The following is a 19,745-nucleotide window of genomic DNA, read 5'->3' as shown; positions in this document are numbered from 1 at the left end:
TGGGACAGAACAAGGCCATTCAGCCTGCAAATCCTATTGAAAACAGACATGTTCTGACAAGTTCAGTTGTGCAATGCAAGACCGACTTCATTTAATCAGACCATTACATTTGTAAAGCAATAAGTTAACCAAATGTGGATTATGCCTTAAGGATTAAAAAGAGGAAAATGGAATAAAGTACTTTTCCATTGAAAATGCTGCTGATGGGAGTTTAACTCTGCGTACAAACAAATAATTCCAGTCTTCCACTTGCCACTACACTCACTAAATACAGCTTTTGACCCATCTTGGTACAATACGTATCTTAGAAAGGAACACTTCATGATTAACAATTCTTGTCATTAACAAAATGACCATTTACCCTTTAAATAAGCATTCAAGACTACAGCAGATGACTAGGTGGAGATGTTTTCAAAAGACAGCTGGAAGAGTCCAGTAGCTAGTTATCACTTGTTACCAATTGAACTCTTCAGCAGAAATCGTACCTACTGGATCTGAGGAATCAGTGATAATTACATCAAATGCATCCTGGTTCTCTTTCATGAACTCAAAGCCATCACCGACATGCAGTTTCAGCTTGGGGCTCGAGAAACCCACTGCCATACCAGGAAGGTATTGTTTAGAAACCTTTATTACATCCTAAAAGATTGAAGATAAGAAAACCTCAAGTTACAGAAGCAGTACTGATGTGTTCATTTAATGATCTGCCTGGCTTGCACCATTAAGGAAAATAAAGGTGACACTAGGCTGAGGAACTGGTTGGGTCAGGCTTGATGGAACAAACATTCTGTTTATTAAAAAGGTCTCATGTGAAACACAACTGAGGCTGGTTCACTTTCTCTAATCTGGGAATACCTGATGCCAACACAGTTTGCTAGAAAGGGAATTTAATTTCCTCATTAGAATTCAACACCTTGATGACCATAAAAATATTACAAATACAGAATATACAGCAAGGTAGGAACTGAATATTAATAACAGCTTGGCATATTAGAAAATGAATTGCCAACTTGAATATCAGATTCTACAGTAGGAACTTCCATTCAAAAGCAGCTCACCCTTCAAATAAAAGTGAAGCAGAAAATGAAAAGAAAGATTCATAGGACATAGCAGCCTTGTAAATAATTGTCAATGCTGCATGCATATGCCACATCCTGTTCTGATGAACTCCACTAAGTTCATGTAACCAGGTATATGAAAGCTGCAAATCCAGCCCACAGAGTAATATTTATTCGAGTATAAATGTTGTTGAGATTGTCTTCAGACTTCACACAATTAGTTAGCAATGCAGAATAAATATTGCTAAGTATTAAAAAACAAATTGCAGTCCATTTTATTTTGTATGATGTTTCACTACGACAAAAATTGGTGGAGTTGCAGACAGTGGAGAGGGTACAGCAAGATATAGATCTTGGGTGGAGAAATGGCAAATGGTGTTTAATCTGGACAAGAGATAATGCACGTAGGGATTACACATTAAATGGTAGAACCCTTAGGAGTATTGACAGCAGAGAGATCTGGGCATACATGTCCACCAATCACAAAGTGACAACGTAGTTGGATAAAGTAGCCAAGAAAGCATTTGGCATGCTTGCCTTCATCGGTCGGGGCACTGAGTATAAAAATTGGCAGGTCGTGCTGCAGCTGTACAGAACCTTAGTTAAGCCTCATTTAGAATAGTGTATAATTCTGGTTGCCACACTACCAGAAAGATGTGGATGCTTTGGGTAGGGTACAGAAAAGGTTTATCAGGATGTTGCTTGGTCTGGAGGGTATTAGCAATGAGGAGGGGTTGGATAAATTCAGTCTGTTCTCACTGGAATGACAGAAGTTGAGGGGTGATGTGGTAGAGATCTACAAGATTAAGAGTGGCATGGACAGAGTTGGTAATCAGATGCTCTATACAAGGGTAGAAAAGTCAAGTATTAGGGGACATAAGTTCATGGTGCAGTTGAGATGGAGGCAGTTTTTTAAACATACTGAGTGATGAACGTCTGGAACACGCTGCCCAGGAAGGTGGTGGGAACAGATACAATAGCAGCATTTAAAGGGGCAGCTAGACGAATACACGAATATGATGGGAGTGTAAGGATACTGACTCCGTAAGTGCATATGGTTTTAGTTTAGGCAGGCATCGTGGTGCAGGCTTGGAGGGCCGAAAGGTCTGTTCATGTGCTGTACCTTTACCATAAACTGAATTTAAACAGAATACCTGGGCCTCACCTGTGTCTCCTTAACATTCAAATCCAAAAGTGGTGGATCAAACATCATAAGTAATAATTGGATGATGGGCATTTCATGAAGATAGTTCACTTTGTGGTTTGCCACTGTTCAGGAATCCACTAAACTATTACAAGTTAAGCTATCCAGCTATAAATACCCATTTTCAATACAAACTGGACAACTCTGCAAGTAGGCTTTGGCAGCCATCCTCTCAAATTCATTAAAACATCCCTGGATAACCAGGGGCTAAATTCCATAAGAACATAAGAACATAAGAAATAGGAGCAGGAGTAGGCCATCTGGCCCTTCGAGCCTGCCCCGCCATTCAATAAGATCATGGCTGATCTGTCGTGGCTCAGTTCCACTTTCCTGCCCTCTCCCCATAACCCTTAATCCCCTCTCTTATCAAAAACCCATCAACCCGCTTCTTAAAAATATTTAGCGAGGCAGCCTCCACCACTTCAACGGGCAGAGAATTCCAGAGATTCACCACCCTTTGAGTGAAGAAGTTCCTCCTCAACTCCGTTCTAAACCGCCCCCCCTTTATCTTGAGGCTGTGCCCCCTAGTCCTACTGTCTTTTTTGAGCGGGAAGAGTCTCTCCACCTCTATCCTATCCATCCCATTCATCATCTTATACGTCTCAATGAGATCTCCCCTCATTCTTCTAAACTCTAACGAGTACAAGCCTAGTTTATTCAGCCTCTCCTCATAGCTCAACCCCCTCAACTCCGGTATCAGCCTAGTAAACCTCCTCTGCACTCCCTCCAAGGCCAAAATACCCTTGCGCAGGTGCGGCGCCCAAAACTGCACACAGTACTCCAGCTGCGGCCTCACCAATGCCCTATACAGCTGCAGCAAGACCTCCCTACTTTTATATTCAACTTTTATATTCCACTTGATTTGTTCCATCACAGGGAGCCAGTCAAATTGTTTGGGCTTGACACAGCATGGAATAGAAAGATGTTAAATTACAAATCTACTTGGGGTGTCCACTGAATCTCCTGGGTATTTTATACAATGAAGCAGAGGTATATTTTTATGGTTCTGACAAAACAAATGCTACACATTTCTCAAATAGACAGTGTGCTGATGTTACTGGCTGTGAACTCCACCCTAGTTGCCCAACTCAGACCAGCAGTAAATTTTAACCCCAGCCTACATTCACAAGACAAGTAGAATAATATTAGTTTAAAACATTTTTCCTTACTCCTGCCACCTTACCATTCTATTATGTTATAATTACAGTACATTGAGAAGCTTTCTACTTGTGGAAAGACCAAAACCAGAGACTATACATGCAAGAGTTATCAAATGCAATTGAGGAGATACAGCAAGTCCTCATCTTAAGTTACAGCATTTTGCATTGGCATTTTTGTTTGGACGCACCAGATCTGGTGTAGGGTCATGATATCATTTTGGAACAGCTTCTCCTTCTCCCTGACCTCTCCAGTCACAGCTGACCTTCCCTTGCTGCTTATCCTGCAACTTGAAAGAGGCTCATCCTGCCTCTCGTGAGACTCGGGGGGGGCGGGGGTGCGTGTGACATGATCAGTGACAAACAGGAGGATAGGGGAGCAGGACAGGCAACAAACTAGCAGAAGACAGAAAGAGACAGTATATTTCCTTTGTATTCTTAAATTTATTTTTAAAGTTAGTTTATTTACAAATATAGGAATTTAGTATTTCAACTTGCAATTATTTTCTGATGAGATAGGTCCGACAGAACTTAACTACAGCCCTTACATTGGTCAAAATGGGAACATCAAATGAATTTAACAATGCTTCATTAAAGTTCCACTTTTCAGAAACGCAACCACAATGGTAATCAAAGACTTGCTGTACATAGTTACTCAATGCTAAAAATTTGCAACCACAGGAAGTAGTTGGGGCAAACAGCATAGCTGCGTCCAAGGGGAAAATTAGATAAGCATGCACAGAAGAAAGGAATAGAAGAGCATTCTGATAGGGTTAGGAGTAGTGGGAGGGAGTTTTTATACAACATAAATGAATTGGGCCAAATGGCATTTTTTTGTGCTGCAAACTACGTAATTCCAGGCCTCTGCAGAGTAAACAGGCACAAAATTGTGCAGAGCAGAAGAAACCCTTCAACAACTTGCATTTTCATTACCTCATCAATTTCACACTGTGCTACAGACTCTACAGCAGAATGTTTGACCACTTCTCGCAGGACACCACCATCACCACCTCCAATAATGAGTACCTGAAATTAAGAAAAAAAATGAGTGTAATTACAGTTCCATTCAGTACATATTTCCACAACAAATTCCTTTTGCTGCCAAAAATTTACGCTGAACAGCAATTTCAGCAAATTACCCCAGGCATAGATGGCCTGAAATTGGCTGCCTACACAACATCCTGGCTCAGTGGTAGCAGTATCATCCGAGACTAAGTCATAGATTAGAGCCCCTTTCCAGGATTTGTAAACATATCCTTGCTGACATTAGTACAAGATGGGGAGCATTAACAGAGGGCTAACTTGACTTCAGGTGAATGCAAAAGATCCCATGACTTAAGAACAGGCAGTGTGTGTCAAAATTTAACCTTCAACAACAACACTGCATATGAGGTCATTTATCTCATTGCTGTCTGTGTTCCTTTCCTTGTATGTAAACAGTCTGTGGCATTTGCTACATAGCATTAGTTACAGCACAGTCTTGATTACAGCATAAAGATCACCATTCATCCATTGAGTCTGTAGGAGCCTCTGCAAGAATTTGGCTGACCCCATTCCGCCAACCTTTCCCTGCAAATTCTCTTGTCAGAGGTTCAACTGGTTTTCTTCTGAAAGCCATATTTGTCTCTGCCTCATCGTGATCTTAGACAATGACAATCAAGTACTATTGATGTTTTAGGGCCATTAAATGTACTCCACAAATCCAAGTTTGTAAGAAAGTTCTACAAGTTCAATATCCCAGATTGCAGAATTAAAAGTTACCCCTTGAAACTGTAAAGTCCTTGCAAAGAATGGGGTTGAACTTGTATTTCAAATACAAAAAGTCAACTATTGGGTGTCAGTGGTCACCATTTGGAAATGTAAAAAAACTAACAATTCAAATTAAATCAATGATGTTTTATTGAATTAATTAATTCTACAAACAGACCACAAATTAAAAAGTTTACAAATCATCAAATCCACTGTCTTCAGCATCTGATGCAGAGCAAATCAAATTCATTGAGACACTTTGCCTATTGTATCATAGTAAGGATTCCACTCTGGGTCAGATGTGGCACTTCCAGTTTCAGAATCATCCCTTGATGACACGTCATCTTTCTCTCCATTCACTAAATTAGATATTCCATTTATTTTTGAATGGTCTGCTAATAATTTCTGCATTAATAATAGCATCAAGCAGGGCAGCATTTTTGAAACCACCAACCATCCATATGAACCTGGTCCTTAAATAGCCTGTTGAGGCACATATCCAAAGATAGAATTACAGACATTAAACCCTCTGTTAGAACTGCAATTTGGGTGTTGTTTCTTTGCGGGTATCATGGAACTTCAACATGCCCCACACTAATAAACTGAATTCTTGCCTATTACATACATTACTGATACAACTTCACTCCTCCCTCATTACATAAGAACATAAGAAATAGGAGCAGAAGTAGGCCATCTAGTCCTTTGAGCCTGCCCCACCATTCAAGATCATGGCTGGATCAGTTCCACCTTCCTGCTTTCTCCCCATAACCCTTAATTCCCTTGTCTGTCAAAAACCTATCTACCCGTGACAAATATATTTAGCAAGGTAGCCTCCACCATTTCAACAGGCAGAGAATTCCAGAGATTCACCACCCTTTGAGTGAAGAAGTTCCTCCTCAACTCCGATCTAAACTGCACCCCCATAATCTTGAGGCTGTGCCCTCTGGTCCTGCTATCCTTTAAGCGGGAAGAATCTCTCTACCTCTACCCTATCCATCCCTTTCATTATCTTATACGTCTCTACAAGATCCCCCCCTCATCCTTCTAAACTCCAGCGAGTACAGACCCCGTCTATTTAGTCTCTCTTAGTCCAACCCCCTCATCTCTGGTATCAGCCTAGTGAACCTCCTCTGCACTCCCTCCGGGGGAAAATATCCTTGCACAAGTGCGGCGACCAAAACTGCGCATAGCACTCCAGCATTCATCCAACCATCGTCACAGACATGTACAAAAGCCTCTACTGGATTTTCAGCACGGTTTTACTTTTTGTAAATTATCACAGGCTTTAATTTTGTTCCATCTGCCATGCAGGCTAGTACTGTGATGCCTCTGGTCTCCTCACATCCTGGTATTTTCAATAAAACTGTCTAAAATATTTTCACTCCTCAACTAAGATGCTGAGCATGTTAGAATTCATGAGAATTGCATCTATGGTGCCAGTGTGACATTGAAAACTTTGTGCTGCTGTCCAATTGCTGGAAACTGGCAAGTTTGGCAGTCTCCAAGCAATCAGTCACAATACTAAACATGTTACATAAAGCAGCTACACTGCCAGCTGTGCTCCGAAAACTTCACTGGACAGAGGTTGATTTTGCCCATTTAACAATAGGCATTCTGACAACTTGAGGAACCATCCTGATACGTGCTTCAGGATTAGGACAGCAGCTGGTCTGTGTTCTCATGGCACATATAGTCTTGGGCATCTTTCTCCAGGTCAATTCCATCTTCTATTCTCAACAGTTTTTCTACTGACACCAAATTCCCCCTCTGCAATTTTTTTGCCATGTTACAACTTTTTGCTCAAAATCAGTATCACACTTCATTTTACTTGTAGGGGACTTATTTCTGTTCATCACCCATGGTCTGTTCTGCATAGGCACATCTTAAAGACTTAGGTAACCTCTTGGCAAGTCAGCTTATATTGCCTACTTAATCCCATATACTACTTACAAGGTGAGTAAAACATTTGAGAACTGAAGCCTACTCATCATGCAAAATAGTATTTCTTAGCAGGAAAGGAACAGGAAATGTTGGGGTCAACTTGGTAATTAAAGGCCTAGATGTGATTTTTAACCCAGAAAGTAGGGCTGCCTTATACAGCACAAATTATGGTATCTTTCTTTACAGGGCAAATTATGTAATTAAGCTCCCCACATAGGAAGGCATGCTTATGGATGATAGAACAGTACAGTACTAATGTGGAAAGTAGAGAATGAAGGTTGCATACTTCTCCATTAATGTAGCTAATAACCTGTACTTAAATATAGCACCTTTCAAACAGGAAAACACCCCAGTGCAGCTCCAGCTCTAATCAAATTAAAATAACTTATTGTATACACCAACACCCAAACAGATATTCTTGACGAAAACCAGAAAAGGCCATTGCATTTGGAGAAAATGAGTTGCTTCCCATACAGAAGGGACCTTGTTCCAAAAAGGATTTTCTTTTGCAATGCATGCATTTCACTTCGACAAAGGCCAGTTGTCTCATCTTGCCTGTCGTTAGAGCTTCAATCTATTGCTGTTGAAGTGCATGCAGTCACTTGCATAGATAAACAACTTGCACACAGCAAAACAAAAAACAAAAATCACACAGCAATGAGATAAACAATTGGTTAACTGGTTTCAGTGGTTGTGGCTAGTAACAACATTCCTCAATTTCAAATGACAGGGTCAGACGCCAATGCAGCATGGTGGCAAGCACTGCTGCCTCAGGGCCAGAGACCCAGGTTCAATTCCCAACTTGGGTCACTGCTTGCATGGAGTTGCACATTTTCCCTGTATCTGCGTGGGTTTCCTCCCAGTCTCAAAGACATGCTGGTTAGGTGCAATGGCCATACTAAATTCTCCCTCAGTGTACCTGAGCAGGCATCAGAAAGTGGCAACTTGGGGATTTTCACAGTAACTTCATTGCAGTGTTAATGTAAGTCTACTTGTGACACTAATGAATAAATTTTAACTTTAAATTCATCAAACAGTGACATTTCTGGTTCCAATGATTCTTTAAAAGTAAAAAATTAAATCGTACCTTTTTAGGGTTAGGATGGCTGCAAAGAGTTAGATTTGCAATCATCTCTTGGTATGCAAATTCATCCCTTTCAGTGCACTGTATCACACCATCCAGCACCAAGACATTACCATAGGTTTTGCTGTACCAAAAGAGAACAATTTAATTTCGAACACCACACCTCAAACTTTAATCTAAACATTTATTTTCAAACCAGCCAGGTTTACCAAAAAAGACAGACCTTCACAAAAAATGTAATGGGTACAACATGCAATATACATATATATTGCAAGTCTGTGTTGGAGCTCAATCATGGCAGCAATTGCAAACAGAGACTTTCATTTAAATAGCACCCAACGGCATTGATCACAGTGCCCAAGAAGATGAGTACAGGAATTAGTCAGGGGTTTCCACTGGACATGGGATTAGTACAGGATCATCTGCAGCTGCCATTCACCGTGTTAGTTCAGACATTTCAGCATAGTACCACTGACTTCCGAAACCTGCTAAAATTGGTTCAGAGGGGAAAGGAGAAACTTAGAAATACCTTCCCACCTGCCTAAACATTTGCATCCTGAGCACAGGATATTTCTTTTTGTTTTTAAACGGTTTTGGACCAAGGCAGGGGAGTTGAAAGACGGCCTAATCAGAGACATTACCAACCTAGTTTAAAAATGGGCTAGGTTTATTCATTAGACACAAGAGTGATGATGACATGAACTAAATTTCAGACTATGAACAAAAGCAAGTGGCTCCAATCCAATATGTGGTGACGACTTAAAGCTGAGTATGTTATAACTCATTGCACAGCTCAATCCCTGAAACCTTGGGTTTACCAATGATACGAACGTGTGATATAGTATTAGGAACACCTCTGTACTGGCATGAATGAAAAGCAGTTAGAAAGTATGAGTTTATTTTATTTTTCTGGAAAGGTGAGATTTATTTCCAGGTATGTGATAACCCTGGTGGCAGTGGTTAGAGCTGTTGCCTAGTGCCAGGGATCTGGCTTCAATTCTCAGCTTGGGTTATTGTCTTTGCAGAGTGTGCATGAAATCCTTGTCTTCATGGGTTTCTTCCAGGTGCTCCAGTTCCCTCCCACAGTCCAAAAACATGGTTAGGTGCACTGGCCATGCTAAATTCTCCCTCAGTGTATCCAAGTAGGTGCCGGAGTGTAGCAACTAAGGGATTTTCACAGTAACTTCATTGCAGTGTTAATGTAAGCCTACCTGTGACATTAATAAGTAAACTTTTAAAAACAGCATTCTAGCTATAGTCAGCACCATCAGAAGAGGGCTGAAAAAGAGACAAAAATTTAAAAATATATCCTTAACGAACATTTCTGTACAATAGAGTACTTTCAGGAAATAATTTAGTGTTTAGCCATCAGAGGGCACACCAGCAGTGTGCTTCAGGGATTGGTGCTGTGTCCACTGTTACTTATCATTTATATTAATGATTTGGATGAAATATAGGAGCCATGGTTAGTAAGTTTGCAGATGACACCAAGATTGGTGAGATAGTGGACAGTGAAGGTTATCTCAGATAGCAACAGGATCTTGATCAATTGGGGTGACAAATGGCAGCTGGAGTTTAAGTTAGACAAATTCGAGATGATGCATTTTGGTAGACTGAACTCAGGCCAGGGCTTGCTCAGTCAGGGTAGGGCATTGGGGAAAATTACAGAACAAAAAGATCTTGGCGTACGTGTTCATAGCTTCTTGAAAGTGGAGTCACAGATGGACACAGTGGTGAAGAAGGCATTGAGCATGCTTGATTTCATCAGTCAGAACACTGAATACAGGAGTTGGGACATCTTGTTGAAGTTGTACAAGACATTGTTAAGGCCACCCTTGGAATACTGTGCAATTCTGGTCACCCTATTATAGGAGGGTGATTATTAAACTAGAAAGGGTGCAGAAAAGATTTACTAGGATGCTACCAGGACTTGATGGATTGAGTTATAAGGAGAGGCTGGATAGACTGGAAATTTTTTCTTTGGAGCATCGGAAGCTGAAGGGTGATCTTACAGAGGTCTATAAAATAACAAGGGGCAGAGATCAGCTAGTCAACATCTTTTCCCAAAAGTTGGGGAGTCTAAAACTAGACGGCAAGGTGAAAGAGAGATACGAAAGGGTCCAAAGGGGCAATTTTTTCCACGAGTGTCTGGAACAAGCTGCCAGAGGTAGTCGTGGAGGCAGGTAAAATTTTGTCTTTTGAAAAGCATTTAGACAGTTACATGGATAAAACGGCCAGAGGGAGATATGGGCCAAATGCAGGCAATTGGGACTAACTGTGGGGTTTAAAAAAGGACAGCATGGACAAGTTGGGTTGAAGGACCTGTTTCCATGTTGTAAACCTCTGACTCTATGGCTTATTTGACTAATATTTAATTACCAATATAGGCCAAAAATCTGGCTAAATTAATTTCCATTGAGAAGATAAAAAGTAATATAATACAAGATAGATGTTTGTGGCATCATGTGTATAAATAAATCATTTTAAGCAACAACAGTGCTAACTGTCAAGGCAACAAAGCAATGTTACATTATTCCATGGTCTCAATAATGCAATACCAACACTCTGGATAAAACATTCTTGCTTCAATACCATCCTAAATTCTAATCTGGACAACTAACCTCATAAATAAGAGAGAAAGACTTAACATTTCAGGCTCACCAGTTCTGACAAAAGGTCATCAGCCCAAAACGTTCTCCCTTCTTGAGCTGCCAGATCTATGGCATACTTGCAACATTCTGTTTTTACAACCTATAGCTCAAAGAATAAACATACTTTGATGAAACTAAGCTGTACAGAAAGCCACACTAGAGCCAAACCTCTGGTCTGTAACACTCCCTTTGTTAATTTTGTAGGGAGAGAGAAATACAAGTCGTCCCCAAGGTTAAGTTCACTCCCAATACATTGGCAATTAAATTGGCATGTGCCATCATACTATAGCAGTAATCCAATATACAAGTTATTGGGTACTGATCAGAACTAGGAACCCCCATTTTGCCCTCACTCAATTCTCAAGGATTGAAGATTGACCAGTGTGGTGCGTTGGCAGGACATAGAAATGGCGACTACGTGAGGGCTACAATTCTTTCCACTTGGCTCCAAATAGCACAAGCAGTTCAAGTACACCTCCAGATTCTTGCGTAATACTCAAACATTGCTCAACTGATCAATTGAGTGAGGGAAGGGGCTGGGTGAAAATAACCAGAGGTCTCAATCTTGGCTGCTTTCCAGTAACACCAGCTGGAAAATAGATGAGAGCAGAAAGTGGACAGATATTGGATAGGACTTGGCTGTTATCCCCATAGCCACTTTAGCAAAACAACAGGACAGCTGCTGTGTACGTGGCCAGGTATTAATAAAGCACCAATTGGTCCCATCTACTACTAGGATTCCTGAATCACTGGTTTAGTCTTGCCACATGCTGCAATAGAGTACACTGGATTGCTCCACACACTTACATTTGTGTTCACCACTGTTGAGAGTCAGGATGTGAATTCCTGAAGCCTTATCACAGATGAAACAGAATTGGTACCAAATTTTGACCACATGCCAACATCTCAACCAAAAGTCTTAGCTGCACTAAGGTTATATTGTGCCGATTGAAGGAGGTTTTGTATTTCAATTAACCAAGTACAATCTTTGAAGGCACCTAAAAAAAATTATAGCAACCTAAAAAATCAAAAGAATAAATTAACTGCTACTGTTCAGATCCAAGCAGTAGGAAAACAAATTTCTAGTTTCTGATGTTCTGAAGGGTCCCAACCTGAACAATTGGCCAGGATTTTATGGTCACTCCACACTTGTGTCTCACCCCAACGGAGATGATCTGGAGTTGCCAGCATTGGACTGGGGTAAACACAGTAAAGAAGTCTCACAACACCAGGTTAAAGTCCAAGATGTTTACTTGGTAGCAAAAGCCACTAGCTTTCGAGGCAGCCAGCGCTCCAAAAGCTAGTGGCTTTTGCTACCTAATAAACCTGTTGGACTTTAACCTGATGTTGAGAGACTTCTTATTGGGTTCACCCCAATGGATGCAGTGGGCTACTTAAATTGCTGTTTCAGCAGGACTGCACAGTTCCGCTGGGCAGGAGGGGCTGTAGAATCCTGGCCGCTGCAACACCTGTTAAGCATTTCCAGCACTTTCTGCTTTTGATGTCATGAACTTCTAATTCAGTACAGCACCTTGAAAGATGTTCCTACATTAAAGGAAAACACAGGTTGTTGTAAAAAGTTTCTGATTTTAACCCTAGAAGGGACCTTACAGTGAATGAGATTTAACTAACTTTGAAAATCAGCCAAAACATTGTTTGTCTCTGCTGACTTCAACTACTTTAAGTGCAGCAAGTTTAAAAAAATCTTAGGAATTAAAGAATGTCCCAGGTTTGGTTCTGTCACATTAGCTGGCCTTAAGCAAACAGGTGACAGGGTGTGCTGTAAAAATTCCCAACTCTTAGGCTGGAGAATAATCTCTATTAAGTGAGTCCTCCTGTAAAGAGCATTTGCTTGAATGTCAAAGCCCTGGAGAGCAGCCAAGCTATGGAAGTGCACCCAGTGAGTCCTAACATTTTCCAAATTGCATAGTTTCAGTGAAAATCACTTGAACGGAGGGCGGAAGCAGGAAAGGGTGACAGATTTGCAGTGGTAATGTAAATTCAGTACTTGTTTGAAAAAAGATAATCTGTAAAGCCCCTTTTTCATTAGCAGTGGGAACTCTGGAAAAACTCCAAATTAAATCAAAAGTTACTGTTTGATTTGGTAAGTGAACCAAGTTATGAGAATTTCTGTCGACTCAGCTCCCATCTGCCACTGTGGCTAAACTCATATGCCACGTGTAGGATAGATACAGAAATAAAAAGGAACAGGAAACTGAGTGATACTACAGGAACTGCAACATTTAGCTGAATAGATCTACGTGCACACTAGCATTTTCTTCAATAATGCAAAATGGAAAATGCACTGCATCGATGAAAGGTCACAATGCAGAAGTTCTGACACCGAAATCATTAGAAGCACAAAGATTTATCGCTCAGGAGGGTGCCATTTGACCCAACATTTGAGTTAACCAGCTGAATCCCAGCTTTTGGTCTAGCCTACAGGTTAGAGCATTGGAAAGGCGCATCCAATAACTGTACTTTAAAAGAAATGAAGGTTTCTACCTACACCATCCTGTTAGGCAGCAAGATTTCCTCATCACCCTCATTACTACTTAAACCCTCTTTAAACCTTTTACCAATTACTTTAAATCTATGTCCTCTTGGTTATTGACCTCTCTGCTAAGGGAAGGTTTTACACAGGATATATCACACAGAAACAGGGCATTCAGCCCAAACTGTCCATATTGTTGTTTATGCTCCACACAAGGCTCCTCACTTAAATCTACAATCATAACCTACTATTCCCTTCTCCCTTTAGTTTCCCTTAAATGTATCTAGACCATTTGCTTCATGTGCTTGCTCTGATAGTGAATTCCACATTTCTCACCACTCCTTGGGTGAAGATGTTTTTTCTGAATTTCCTACTGATTTCTTACTGACTATTACTGATGGCCTCTAGTTTACGCTCTTGTCTATTCTTTCTATCCAGACCCCTCAATTTTATGCATGTCAATTAAATAACCCCTTGGTCCTGAAGGCAGCAACTGCAATCAATTCAACATTACCACATCTCTAAAATTCTCCACTCCTGGCAATATCCTCATAAGTCATTTCATGAATAGACATGAAGTTAGTGGTGTGGGAGCAGAGCTAAATGGCTGTTTCGCAGACTGTAGGAGGGTATAAGTGAGGTTCGACAAGGAGTGCGACTGGACTACTGATCTTTAATGACGACCCAATTTGGGCGTACAGGACAACTTCCAAAACTTGAGTGACAAAACCTGGAAGCATTGTGAACCGAGGATAGCGATCAACTTAAAAGGAAAACTTAAAAATTGGGACAGACCAGCAGATAATGCTGGCATTTTGATTTTAAGGGTTGGTTTCCTTTAGCATTTGACTTGAGTGCATGGATATGAAACAAGCAGCTTCTGGTAGTCTGTTAGCTCATACAGGGTGAAGCAAACTGTTAGTCTGTCCAGTGCTTTCCTTAAATGGAAAGCTGGATCCTTTACATAGGATCCAGATTTCAAATGGGTCTGCTGCCTAACTCGGGCATACATTCCAGCCATCAACAAGCTTGAGTAAAGATTGCAGGAGCTACAGCAATGAAGGACTTGTGACTCTCTCACATCTTAAATCATCTTTCATATCACCCCACTAACAATCCAGCAACCAAGTTACCTGCTGTGACCAGGCCTCCGGCTGACAGACAGTAACTATTATTTTGGTGCCGAGGCCATTTGCCTCTGACAGCATAATAGTTTTGATGTGCAGCAGTACTGATAGCAGTCACTTGCATTCCAATGCTTTGCCTCATGGTACAGGGTTTGAAAATGCCTTGTATTTGTAGGGCTCTGCTCAATTTCGAAAAACATCCTAAAACTCTTAAAAGGGTGAAAATCTAAAAAAGTTAGTTGAAGAAATAAGGGTAGTGAACAAACGCTTGATGAAAGTGGATAAGTGGCTTGGGGAAGGAGCATGGCTCATTCCACCACTAATATAGAGATGAATGAGATTGCGCAGAAGGAATGAACTTGAGGACCAAAAGATTTAGAGGGTACACAAGGTTTGCTGGCACTAATTTAGGATGGAATAAAACATGGACAAACTATAAATGAAGACTTTTAACGCAATCTGTTAAGATCATGGAGTCCATTTAGGTCACTAAACAAAGGAATTTTATGCACAACTTGAGTTTGGCCAAAGTTTGCAGAGAGGATGGGAGGCCAGTAATGAGGATACTGGGGAATTCTTGTCTGACAGATTAAAGCATGGATAAAGGTTTCAGTGGAGTGGCACAAGGTCAGGGCAGAAGTGGAATATGCAGCATTAGTGATGAATAAAATATGGGGATTAACTATTGAATTCTGGATTGAACAAGTTGTCATATATAACCTGGTTGACCTGACTGAGTGACCAGAAAAAAGGAACAGAATCTGTGGTAATGTGGTGTTTCTAGAGGCAGATAGCTGGGTTTGTTACCACATGGTTATGATATCAGAGAGCTATTATTTAACAAAACAATGGTCTCCTAACACTGCCTGTCAAATCCAAATAGTAATGCAGTCCCACAGCACACATTTCACTGGCTGGTGCTATGGTCCATACAAAACAGAGGTTCAAGAACATATTAAAAATCCAATACTGATCTATTATACAGAATCCCTATTGAAGGATTCATTCACAACAGCAAGACTGATAGCAAATCACAGACCCATCAGCTTCCATAAATTTGGTGCAATAGACCCTCCTTTTGGCTTTAATTCATTTTGAAACAACACTAGCTGGCCGACTTTCTGGAATATTTCTTTAGGTTTCTCATTGGAAAAGGGAAGAACTGATTCTGTTCTGAGCACGTACCCAATCTACCACCGTGAATGAACCTCACTTAAAGGCCAACAGCTTCATAATTGTGGGTTTAGAGCACGCTTTAGCCTGTCTGGTTTTGATTCCTGCGATTGCAATAAAAAACTAACCTCAGCGCATGCTGCTTTATTTTAATTAGAACTGTTAATTTAACTGGGACTGCAATCAATGCCACCCAGTGACTCACGTCTCACTCACTTCCCCACTGTTTAATTCAGTGTAAATTATATGTTTTACATTAATATTTTTTTAAACAGCCTAACTCTACAATAAGGCAACAGATATACAGAATTTCTGTTTAAAGTCTCCACCATTTCCTAGTTTTCCAATATTAATTCCACAATCCCAGCTTCCAAGAGACTGACAGCGACTGTAACTTCCCCAATTTTCTGACCATCACTCAACTTTGAAACAATGGACTTCTTTCAATTTGATACTACTTTAACTTCCTTACTTAGCCATGGATAGCTCACCCCCTTAACTGAGATATGTGAAATGTTTCCTTAAACATTAGCCATAGCTCATCTACTGTCTTACTTTCCTGGCCCATATTAGCCAACTTTGCCTTCATGTCTAAAATTTAAGACACTAATTTCAAACCCAAATTCCTCTAAATATGAATATTTCATGTCATGATCACCCTTCCCTACTGGATCTTTTACTATAGAATCAACAGTTAATCCTGTCTCAGTACACCCACGATTCCCATCGAGGAGATCGTTCTTGTATGCATTCGGGGTGAACGATAAATATTGGCCTACCCATGTCAGACACATTCCAGTAATCAATAGATAATAATGTAAAATACACAACACACATTACAACTACCATCTCTCTACCTTGCACTTCTGCATTGTCCATTCTCAATAAATTTGAGAACTTCAAACCACTTCAAACACCAGCCCCTCCACATCACTTTTAATTTTAAGCCCTATATAAAGTATTAGTTATTCAGAACACTGATTTCAGTATACGTCAGGTGAAACCAGAGCAGCTCCCTCTTTCCCCAGTAGTGCCATAGAGGATATGGACAAGCCAGCATTTATTGCCCACCCTAATTGCCTTTGATAAGGAAGTGGTGAGCCACTTTCTTGAACACTACAGTCAGTCAACCGCTACAGTGCTGCCTTGTTGAACCACTACAGTCCCCGAATTGTGGACACACACATGGCCCTGCTAGAGGGACTTCCAAGATTTTGACCCAGTGATACAGAGTCAGAATGATGAGTGGCTTGAAGGAGACTTCCAGTTGGTGATGTTTCCAGGTATCTGCTGCACTTGACTTCTAGACAGAAAGGATCATCAGCCTGGAAGGTGCTGCTTAAGGAACCTTGGTGAGCTCCTGCAGTGCATCTTCTATATGGTACACGCAGCTGCCACTCTATCAGTGGTGGAGGAACTGAATCCAACGCCTAGAGTGCAGCGACGAGGGGATTTTCACTAACTTCGTTGCACTATTAATATAAGCCTACTTGTGATACTAACAAAATAAAGGTTAAAAAAGTTTTAAAAAAATCAGTTTTTGAATCAAGGCAGAATTCAGCATAGCCAATGCACTTAACAGCACATCTTTCAGTCTGCGGAAGGAAACCCACAGAGACACAGGCAGAATGTGCAAACACAGCACAGAACTTGACCCAAGCTGGGAATCTAACAGGTCTCTTATACTGTGAGGCAGCAGTACTAACCACTGTGCCATCATGTTCATGGAAGGGGTGGCAGTCAAGTGGGTTACTTTGCCCTGGATAGTGTCACACTTGAGTGCTGTTTAAGTTACACTCATCCAGGCAAATGGGGAATATCCCATCATACTCCTGACTTGTGCCTTGTAGATGGTAGACAGGCTTTGGGGAGTCAGGAGCTGAACTACTTGGTACAGGGTCCCTAGCCTTTGGCCTGCTCTGGTAGCCACAGTATTTAAGTGGCTAGTCCAGTTTAGTTTCTGGTCAATGATAACCCCTGGATGTAGATAATGGGGGATTAAGCAAATACCTTTATTGTTGGTTACTCTCTTTTTAGAGACGGTCATCGTCTGGCACAAACATTACTTGCCATTCATCAGCCCAGGCCTGGATACTGCCCAGATCTTGCTCCACTTGTACATGAACTGCTTCAGTGTCCAAGTATCTTAAAACCTATTTCTCTCACACTAATCTATGAGCCACACATTCAACTTTTAGATCTTATCAACCCTACGTCAAGTAATCCAGAGATTGACACTACGTTTTGCTTTTTAAATTCAGCCGTTAACTTCTCGTATACCCTCAGCAACACCACTCTCAATTCAACTGGTTATTCATACCAAAGTGACAACTGGACCCTTCCCTCTCCAGTCCCACGGGGATGTCCTTAACACCGTCACTGGACAGGTCACATCAAGGTTGACCACGACAAATGGACCCTTCCTCTCCAGTCTCAAGGCAATGGTCCTTAACCCTGTCACTGGGCACAGCATTGGGGACTTCTACTCCCAACACAATCCAGCCCTGACTATACTGTCACTTTCTTCCCAGCTACTCCAATTGAAATGACTGATCCCCTAACGTCACAGCAGACCCAGAGAAGACAGGAGCCAAAATCTGGCCTTGCCAAGTACCTTTCACAGTGGCTGGTTAAGAAAGTCCATTGAGTAGCATTGCAGAAAGTGGTAAGAGGAGTGAGAGAGTCAGATTTACTAAACCCAGTAAAGAGGATGAGAAGGTAGATTTGTAAAGAGTCAGAGGTGTGAATAAACAGTTCTGAAAATAAATCCTACACTTGATGAGACTCTTAATTGACCTGAGGGGGGAGACAGGCCTGGGCTGACCCCAGGAGCCCCATGTAGCAGGGTCTCCACCAACTGGCTCAGTTTTACTCACAAACTTTGTTATTTCTTTTGAAGAATTTTCCAGAAGCTGCTGGAAATTTCTGACCTTTTGAAGACAACCACCTCCTGGAAGGGGGATTTGTGGTTGTAAAGGACCTGCTCCACCTCCAAGGACATGGCCTGGCCCGGCCACAGGCTGGAGGTCTCCGTGAACCAGCCGCTCTTGATGGTGTCCATGGTGTGGCGGCCGGTGCGGGCTCACTGAGGGGACGGGGGTGGGGAGAAGCCGGGCTGGGGGCTCCGGGAGCCGGGCTCTCTCTCTCACACACACACACTCGGTGCCGCCGGCTCTGAGGGGCCTGCCCGCCCGCGCCGCCCCGCTTTATAGCCGGGCCCCCGCCTGACTGACAGTCCGCTCCGCCAATCAGACACACCCGCGCCCAGCTTCGCGCGCCGCCGCACCCGCCAATCAGAGAGAGGGAAGGGGCGAGGCTATCAACGTGAGGGAGAGAGGGGTCCGAGAAGGGGGCGGGGAAGGGGAGGGGGAGGGGCAGATGGAAGAGAGGGGGGAGCAGAGGGAAGGAGAGGGGGCAGGGGGCAGCGGGGGGCGGCGGGGGGCAGCGGGGGGCGGCGGGGGGCAGCGGGGGGCGGCGGGGGGCAGCGGGGGGCGGCGGGGGGCAGCGGGGGGCGGCGGGCGGCGGGGGGCGGCGGGCGGCGGGGGGCGGCGGGCGGCGGGCAGCGGGGGGGGGCGGGGCAGCGGGGGGGGGCAGCGGGGGGGGGCGGGGCAGCGGGCAGCGGGGGGGGGCGCAGCGGGCGGGGGCGGCGGGGGGGGGGGCGGGGAAGGGGAAGGGAGGGGGAGGGGGCAGGGAGGGGGGAGGGGAGGGGGAGGGGGCAGGGAGGGGGGAGGGGAGGGGGGAGGGGAGGGGGAAGGGGGCAGGGAGGGGGAGGGGGAAGGGGGCAGGGAGGGGGAAGGGGGCAGGGAGGGGAAGGGGGCAGGGAGGGGGAGGGGGAAGGGGGCAGGGAGGGGGAGGGGGAAGGGGGCAGGGAGGGGGAAGGGGGCAGGGAGGGGGCAGGGGGCAGGGAGGGGGGAGGGGGAAGGGGCAGGGAGGGGAAGGGGGCAGGGAGGGGGAAGGGGGCAGGGAGGGGGAGGGGGAGGGGGCAGGGAGGGGGAGGGGGCAGGGAGGGGGAGGGGGCAGGGAGGGGGCAGGGAGGGGGAAGGGGGCAGGGAGGGGGAGGGGGGCAGGGAGGGGGAGGGGGGCAGGGAGGGGGAAGGGGAAGGGGGC

The 19,745-nt window shown here is 43.3% G+C and overlaps 1 protein-coding gene across 3 annotated transcripts in view; it reads right to left on the bottom strand.

Moving 5' to 3' along the window:
• srm (spermidine synthase) overlaps window positions 1-18,801 on the bottom strand; it is a 35,565-nt gene extending 16,764 nt beyond the window's left edge. For all 3 annotated transcript variants that reach the window (XM_080214964.1, XM_080214963.1, XM_080214962.1), the window contains exons 1-4: window positions 18,569-18,801; window positions 8,197-8,317; window positions 4,353-4,445; window positions 486-639 (exon numbers count right to left, since the gene is read on the bottom strand). In XM_080214964.1, coding sequence (XP_080071090.1) covers window positions 486-639; window positions 4,353-4,445; window positions 8,197-8,317; window positions 18,569-18,699 — 499 coding nt within the window. In that variant the 5' untranslated portion in view covers window positions 18,700-18,801. The remainder of the gene's footprint in view (window positions 1-485; window positions 640-4,352; window positions 4,446-8,196; window positions 8,318-18,568) is intronic.
• Between the last annotated feature and the right edge of the window lie 944 nt (window positions 18,802-19,745).

This window comes from Carcharhinus amblyrhynchos, chromosome 30, assembly GCF_965287045.1.
Source record: "Carcharhinus amblyrhynchos chromosome 30, sCarAmb.v2.hapA, whole genome shotgun sequence".
NCBI classification, from domain to species: Eukaryota; Metazoa; Chordata; class Chondrichthyes; order Carcharhiniformes; family Carcharhinidae; genus Carcharhinus; species Carcharhinus amblyrhynchos.
Note: the sequence above shows the minus strand (reverse complement) of the source record. Positions and strands in the feature narration are given on the sequence as shown.